The sequence below is a fragment of the Argentina silus genome, assembly GCF_951799395.1.
Source record: "Argentina silus genome assembly, chromosome: 22".
Classification (NCBI taxonomy): domain Eukaryota; kingdom Metazoa; phylum Chordata; class Actinopteri; order Argentiniformes; family Argentinidae; genus Argentina; species Argentina silus.
The window spans coordinates 4,095,399-4,102,898 of record NC_139676.1 but is presented as its reverse complement, the minus strand read 5'-3'; the positions used below and the strand labels follow the sequence as shown (position 1 = coordinate 4,102,898).

The 7,500-nt window shown below is 49.8% G+C and overlaps 3 protein-coding genes across 7 annotated transcripts in view; 1 reads left to right on the top strand and 2 right to left on the bottom strand.

The window, feature by feature from the left end:
- The window catches only part of chtf18 (CTF18, chromosome transmission fidelity factor 18 homolog), a 9,716-nt gene extending 7,082 nt beyond the window's left edge, over nt 1-2,634 (bottom strand). For 2 of the 3 annotated variants that reach the window (XM_083694021.1, XM_083694022.1), the window contains exons 1-9: nt 2,504-2,634; nt 1,907-2,116; nt 1,599-1,716; nt 1,250-1,436; nt 1,057-1,146; nt 803-855; nt 515-665; nt 126-371; nt 1-38 (exon numbers count right to left, since the gene is read on the bottom strand). The exon at nt 1-38 is cut by the window's left edge and continues 60 nt beyond it. In XM_083694021.1, coding sequence (XP_083550147.1) covers nt 1-38; nt 126-371; nt 515-665; nt 803-855; nt 1,057-1,146; nt 1,250-1,436; nt 1,599-1,716; nt 1,907-2,116; nt 2,504-2,591 — 1,181 coding nt within the window. In that variant the 5' untranslated portion in view covers nt 2,592-2,634. The remainder of the gene's footprint in view (nt 39-125; nt 372-514; nt 666-802; nt 856-1,056; nt 1,147-1,249; nt 1,437-1,598; nt 1,717-1,906; nt 2,117-2,503) is intronic. The other variant, XM_083694020.1, reaches the window with a different exon arrangement.
- The window catches only part of syngr1b (synaptogyrin 1b), a gene marked incomplete at both ends in the record, with an annotated part of 181,636 nt that overhangs the window by 83,577 nt on the left and 90,559 nt on the right, over nt 1-7,500 (bottom strand). The window lies entirely within an intron of this gene.
- Nucleotides 3,035-7,500, top strand: part of LOC310821814 (phosphoribosyl pyrophosphate synthase-associated protein 2-like) — a 5,114-nt gene continuing 648 nt past the window's right edge. The window contains exons 1-11 of one of the 3 annotated variants that reach the window (XM_083694049.1): nt 3,035-3,107; nt 4,180-4,334; nt 4,450-4,502; nt 4,583-4,649; nt 5,240-5,412; nt 5,568-5,683; nt 5,801-5,856; nt 6,045-6,175; nt 6,424-6,494; nt 6,623-6,769; nt 7,046-7,500. The exon at nt 7,046-7,500 is cut by the window's right edge and continues 648 nt beyond it. In XM_083694049.1, the coding sequence (XP_083550175.1) occupies nt 3,075-3,107; nt 4,180-4,334; nt 4,450-4,502; nt 4,583-4,649; nt 5,240-5,412; nt 5,568-5,683; nt 5,801-5,856; nt 6,045-6,175; nt 6,424-6,494; nt 6,623-6,769; nt 7,046-7,204 (1,161 nt within the window). In that variant the 5' untranslated portion in view covers nt 3,035-3,074 and the 3' untranslated portion in view covers nt 7,205-7,500. Of the gene's footprint in view, nt 3,108-3,129; nt 3,349-3,611; nt 3,850-4,179; nt 4,335-4,449; nt 4,503-4,582; nt 4,650-5,239; nt 5,413-5,567; nt 5,684-5,800; nt 5,857-6,044; nt 6,176-6,423; nt 6,495-6,622; nt 6,770-7,045 lie in introns of those variants that run through there. The other 2 variants (XM_083694050.1, XM_083694048.1) reach the window with 2 other exon arrangements.

The window sequence follows — 7,500 nt, the reverse complement described above, 5'->3', positions numbered from 1 at the left end:
GTCTTGCCCAACCCTGGAGGCCCTGACAACAACGCCACCTAGAGGAGAGAGGGAGATTACCTTACATTGGGGTGTATGTATAGGTGTGTGCGCGTGTGTGTACGTGTGTGTGTGTGTGTACCTACCTTGTATTTGGGCCGTTTGTATTGGTCAAGCTCAGCCTCCAGTAACTCCTCAGTGATCTGACTCTTGGTCTTAAAAGTCTTGAAGGTGGCATTCTGATTGGATGCAAATTTGTTGGCTGCGTACTGGTTGGCTGCATACTGGTTGGGGGCGGGCCTCTCAACTGGCGGGGGGCGGACCTTCCTCTCCCTCCCAAACACCACCGTATCCCACAGTTTCAACCACTTCAGTAGGCAGCGGTTGGTAAACTGTAAACACACACACACACAATTTCATGTAATTACTTTTTCACAAAATGTCATCTGATTGAATGCGTTTCTCACACACACACAAAGACACACACACACACACACACACACACACACACACACACACACACACACACACTCACGTCGTCACTGAGCAGCTCTGTGTAGTGCCGAGGGGAGAATTGGTCCACCCACAGTCGAGAGGATTGGCCCTCCTTTTCACCCCTCTCCTCCTCCTCCTCCTCTTCATCCCCCTGTCTGCCATCCACCTCCCCAAACTCCTCATCCACACCACTGAGAGAGAGAAAATACACACACACGTTTGAGAGTGTGTGTGTGTGTATATATATATATATAGGCATGGATACAAGTAGAAACACATCATAAGAGTGTGTGTGTGTCAGTGTGTGTGTGTGTGTGTGGTACAATACCTGTTGAGTAGCTCTGTGAGGCGCTGGGACTCCTCCACCAGCAGTTGATGACGCTGGCGAGAGACAACAACAACAGACATGAAACAACAACAACAACAACAACAGACATGAAACAACAACAACAACAACAGACAGCAGCCGCCATCTTGCTTCTATCTATCCAGTTCATTCAGATCGACAGAAGTGTACTAGGGAACAGGGGGACTAGGGGTTGTTTTCTAGACAGGGCCTGTGTGTACCAACACTGTACTAACCCTCTCTGCCACCTGCTCTCTCAGCACCTCGATGGGCACTGTCAGCAGCCCCAGGGAACTCGGGTTACGGAGAGCTTTGGGGTCCACAGCCTGGAGGACGCGCACACACACACACACACACACGTTAATACGGACAGGTGGATACAGATGCACACTGTAAAAGAGCAAGCTTGGCTATTGGCTGGTGATTGACCTTTCCCGTCGGCTCGTCTGCCTGCCGGAGGTAGACGCGGTTTCCTGCCGCGTCCGTCACGCTAACGTATCCCCCCTGGCTTGGGGGACGCCTTAGAGCGTGGCTCATCATCGTGGGTACTCTCCTGGGAGACTCCTGGAGCACTGCAAAACCACTGATGTCCAACAATGCAGGGATAGGCTGAGGCCTAACAGACACACACACACACACACACACACACACACACACACACACACTATTGTCAACATATTTTAGCAGCTTGTCAACATTTTTCAGCAGCACAACAAACTCTCTCCGAACCTATTTCTCGCTCTTTCTCTTTCTCATTCTTTCTCTCCCTCTGTCCTACCCGGTGTTCTCGGTGGGTCGGAACTCCTCTGGGGAGGACGGGGGTGTGATGTCATCATTCTGCGACATCTCAAACAGCTTCTTCGCTACGTCCTGCTTCAGACGCTTGGCCTTTGGAGCTGAAGGAACGAGACCAGAGGCGATTAGAAACATCAGACTGACTCTGCTGTCACCTATCTTACTGTTACCTATGGATAGTGTCTACACACACACACACACACACACACACACACACACACACACACACACACACACACACACACACACACACACACACACACACACACACACACCTCCAGGGTCACTTACTGACAGACTCTGCACTCAGGTGTTCTTCTCTGTACTCGCCGTCACCTGCACGTGACGGGCTTTCTGAGTGGCTGAGGCTCCCAGGCTGAGCATGTGATTGGCTCCTGAGCGACTGGTCTCCAGTGGCGATGGCATCTTCAAAGGACTGAGGCTGAGACTGAGATTTCTGCTTACGGAACTCTGACTGCTTGGAGTGAGGAGCAGGCTCAACTTCAAAACACACACACACACACACACACACACACACACACACACACACACACACACACACACACACACACACACACACACACACACACACACACACACGATCATAAACGTGTGTATTAATTTTCATGATGTCACTCTGATCTAGAACAGACACTGTCTGAGACAGATCCAAACACAGCCTGCTGAAATGTCAAACAATGACAAACAACAGCTGACCATGACAAGGCAGGGGATCCTATTACTACATAACCCATTCTGAACTTCCTCCCCACAGACTGTAACTTCTATAACGATCTTTATTCAAGAAGAGTGTAAGCCTGTTATTCTGTTCACATCAATACGGGGGGTGATGATATGATGATGTGCGAGTTGTCCTGTTCAACTTACAGTCCATCTCGGCCATGACCTCCAGTTCATCCGCGAACTGTCGGTCATAGTCGTCTTCGATCCCGTACATCTCATCATACTCGTCCATGGTCGCGGCACGGACAACCAGACACAACCGTGATTCTACAATAGCATAAAAAATTACTGAGTTAGTTCGGTCGCTGGAGGATTTCGCGCGAAACTTTGTTGCCCGTAAAGGTTTCCGGGTTCAGACTCGTTTTTCTCATTCATTGGATGGTGCAAACATGTTTACCTTCCTGGTTCAGTTCCGAGTGTTTGGGCTGAATCCCAAATCCAGTGTTTCTTTCGTTCCCTCGCGTTCTCTCCTCCTGTCCTAAAAAAACGACTCAGGCATCGATTTCCTCGTAGCTTTTCGATGGGCAATCCTATAGGCATCATTTCGTGTCCTCGTCTCGAGTGTCTTTCTATAACGTGTGGGTGAAGGAAGCGAGTGAGGAAAGGGACGAGGAAACGAGAAACAGTATTAGGATTCAGCCTCGGTACCAAACCACACCGGTGGGTGGCGACAACACTATTGCACGCTTTGCAAGCGTTCGGACTGCATTCGCAAATGCGACTTTTACTGGAAAACGAAAACAAACTGGTGAGATGTTTTCATGGCTATCGTTATAATAACCGTTTCATCTGGGAACAAGTGTTAGCATTGCCTGTCTCTCTCTCTCGCTTCTCCGGTCAGTCAAGTCGTCCAACGTTTCGCATGCTGGATTCGGTAGTGTCATCAAAAAAGCGGTGTGAAAGCGGTGTGACACCGGCGGCAGCGCAGCGCCATATCTACGTCCTCATCGTCAAGCTTATTCATGTGCGTTCGTTTCAGTAACGTCAAGGTCAGAAACACTCCCAAAAAAGACCTGTTTAGAATTCTTTGGTCAGGAATATAATGTGATATAAATATAATAGGCCTGTGTGTAAATCGCGTACTGATGACTGAACCCCCCCCCCTCCTCCCCCCCCCCCCCCCCTCCCCCCTCCTCCTCACGAGACTGTCAACCGTAGCTGTCAACTCTGTCAAGCGGTTGGTCTCTTTGTTAGCTGTGTAGCTCGTCTCTCTACCTAAGCGTATTCAAGGTTAAAGTGGATATATTTCCTCAAAAGAAATACGTGTTTCTCAGAGGGGTTTTTTTGTGGGGGGGTTTTTGTCTTTCAAAGAACCAACAGGTGTTCGTTCGTTCGTTCGTTCGTCCAGACATCAGCTCTGCTCCCCAAGCTAGTTAGCTAGCTAGCTAACAACAGCTAGGAGGTCTCTCGTCTGATTTTTTTTTTCTTTTTCGGTCATGTTTACACTGTCATGTTGTTCTGACACAAAGATAACCGCGGGACGTAAGAAGGTTTCGAGCTCACACACACACACACACACACTCTCCCCCCCCCTCTCTCCTCTCCCCCCCTCCCCCCCTCTCTCTCTCTCTCCCCCTCTCTCTCTCTCCCCCCCCCCCCCCTCTCTCTCTCTGGTGGTGACTTCAATGGTCCATATGTGAAGGAGGGCTTTAATACAGTGCAGTAGCTGGTTGTGTTGTAGGCAGCTAGAGATAGCTCTGTACATACTGTAGTCTGTTGCTACATGGATATCACTGTGAGTGGGCACATCATTTGTTGGGTTTGCGATTCATAGTATAGTGTGTGTAATTGTGTGTGTGTGTGTGTGTGTGTTTTTGCAGGAAGGCCTCAGCGATGTGTGGCAGCCCAGGGAGGGTTTGGTCTCGCCACCTGCGGAAGTGGGAGGGACTCCGCTGAACCCTCCTGATGAGCGACTGGTCCTCTTCAGTGCTAACTCCTCCCCCTTGTGCGTGGACATGGCCAACAGGATTGCCGAGTGAGTGCACAGGCCACTCCCCCTTGATGGACGTTCTCTAGCTAGGCATCGAACTCCTAGGGAAATAATGTGGCGCTCACTCATTGATTGTGTGTGTGTGTGTGTGTGTGTGTAGGCGGCTGGGCGTAAAGCTAGGGAAGACAGAGGTGTACCAGGAGGGCAATGGAGGTGAGTGATGATGATGATGATAATGTATGACATTCAGGCATCATGTCACCGAATGAACTCTGACCTCTGACCTCCCATAGAGACACGTGTGCAGATCCAGGAGTCGGTGAGAGGAAAGGACGTATACATCATCCAGACTATCTCACAGTAAGGCTGTGTGGTGTGTGTGTGTGTGTGTGTTGATAAAACTAAGGTGCTTAGAAGATTAAACGTTCGCCTTTTACCAAATAAAGAGTCCGAAACCCCCTAGTGAAACTCCAATTGTTTAATCCCAACATACATCAGCTGAATACACAAAGAATGAGCTACAAGTCGCAGCTTCTCCTAATGTACTCCCATGAAAACACCACCCCCGCCCCGAGCGATAAGCCCCTTGAAGGAAAGGTAGAATACAGTGAACAGAACACAGTCTCTTTGACTGAGAGTGCAAAGCCAGCTGCAAGTGTCCACCGGTGAAGCTGTACTCCCCGATGTCGTCTCGTGGGAGAGTCTCCCGCAGAGCCTTGAGGAAACCTGAGCTGCAGTAGCACATCGCACTGGAAACTAGGCCTAGTGTGTGTGTGTATATGCATATGTATATAGTACTGATGTGTGTGTGTGTATATATATATGTATATAATAATGATGTGTGTGTATATGTATATAGTACTGATGTGTGTGTGTGTATATATATATGTATATAATAATGATGTGTGTGTATATGTATATAGTACTGGTGTGTGTGTGTGTGCTTGCAGGGACGTGAACAGGTGCGTGATGGAGCTGTGCATCATGGCGTACGGCTGCGTGACGTCGTGTGCGGGCAGCATCACGGGCGTGCTGCCCTACCTGCCCTACAGCAAGCAGTGTAAGATGAGGAAGAGAGGAGCCATCGTCTGCAAGCTGCTCGCCTCCATGATGGGCTCAGCAGGTCAGGGGACGACCACACACACACACACACACACACACACACACACACACACACACACGATAGATAGGTAGATAGATAGAGTGATGGTATGGAATAGTATTGAGTGTGTGTGTGTGTGTGTGTGTGTGTGTATGTGTGTGTGTGTGTGTGTGTAGGTCTGACCCATCTCATCACGATGGATCTGCATCAGAAGGAGATTCAAGGATTCTTCAACTTCCCAGTCGACAACCTCCGCGCCTCGCCCTTCTTATTGCAGTATATACAGGAGGAGGTACACACACACACACACACACACACACACACACACACACAGCCCTTCCTACAATACACAGCAGCAAACTCGGTGTTTGGGATATTAACCCTTTATCCTTTGTGTTTCTCCATATAGATACCAGATTACAGGACCGCTGTCATTGTGGCCAAATCTCCTTCCTCCGCCAAGAGGTGTGTGTGTGTGTGTGTGTGTGTGTGTGTGTGTGTGTGTGTGTGTGTGTGTGTGTGTGTGTGTGTGTGTGTGTGTGTGTGTGTGTGTGTGTGTGTGTGTGTGTGTGTGTGTGTGTGTGTGTGTGTGTTGTAAAGACAGATTTTTCCTTTTGGGACTGTTTTGTGACAGTGTGTGTGTGTGTGTGTAGGGCCCAGTCTCTGGCAGAGCGTCTCAGGTTGTCTATAGCTGTGATCCATGGAGAGGCGGAGTCAGACCTGGTTGACGGACGCCACTCTCCCCCCACAGTCAAGACCACCGGAGCTATACCAGAGATACCATGTAATACACACACACACGCACACACACACACATTCCAAAATGAGTGGCCTGAGGTGGTCTAGCACCACGGCCTACAGTACACACGTATGCCCATGTTGGCATGGGTTTGAATCCGGCCCATGCCCTGCTGACCTAGGAGAGTGGGACTGCCCCACTCAACAACAAAAAAATAAAAAGCAAGATTACTGTATACCGATCAAACAACCTTTCATCATCTCTGTCTCTCCCTCCCTCCCTCCCTCCATCAGTGGGTATTCCTAAGGAGAAGCCTCCAATCTCAGTGGTAGGAGATGTAAAGGGGCGCATCGCCATCATTGTGGTGAGTCTTCAACTCTTTGGGGTCAGGGGTCAGGGGTTGGAGCCAGTAGTGCACTTCTTTGACTTGAGCCCTGTTGTGCCAAGAGGTTATTTTACTGTTTGTGTGTGTGTGTGTGCGTGCGCGTGTAGGATGACATCATCGATGATGCGGTGGGGTTTGTGGCGGCGGCAGAGACACTGAGGGAGAGGGGGGCAGGGCTAATCATTGTCATGGCGACACACGCCATCCTGTCCTCCGACGCTCCGGCGCTCATCCAGGAATCCCCCATCAGCCAGGTGTGTGGGTGTGTCCGGGTGTGTCCGGGTGTGTCCGGGTGTGTCTGGGTGTGCCTGGATGTGTCTGGGTGTGTCTGGGTGTCCGGGTTTGCCTCTGGGCGTGTGAGTGAATCAGAGCCACTTAAGATGGTCATGAGAAACGATGAAGTCATTTCAGACTCTCTTTCTCTCTCCTTCTCTCTCTCTCTCTCTCTCCTTCTCTCTCTCTCTCTCTCTCTCCCTCCCTCTCTCCCTCTCTCTCTCTCTCTCCTTCTCTCTCTCTCTCCCTCTCTCCAGGTGGTGGTGACTAACTCAGTTCCTCATGACCACCAGAAGAAGCAGTGCTCTAAGATCAAGACCGTCGACGTCAGCGCCATCCTGGCGGAGGCCGTGCGCCGCATCCACAGTGGAGAGTCCATGTCCTACCTGTTTGCCAACATAGGAGCAGACGACTGACCAAACACACACTTCTTCTATGCCAACGGGATCCGCCTGCGTCTCTTATTTAGTTTCGCCAATATAGGAGCAGTAGACAGAATACAATCGCACACACACACACACACACACACACATATACACAGACATACACACACACACACACACACACACTTCTTTTATGCCAGTGGATGCGCCTGTACTATTGATTTTGTAGGTGGGTCTCAAAGATGCTCCCCTGCAGCCTTCCTCTACAACAGGAACTAAAACAAATAGATTTTGCTTTATAAAAATCTATGCTTACATTATTTTTTAAT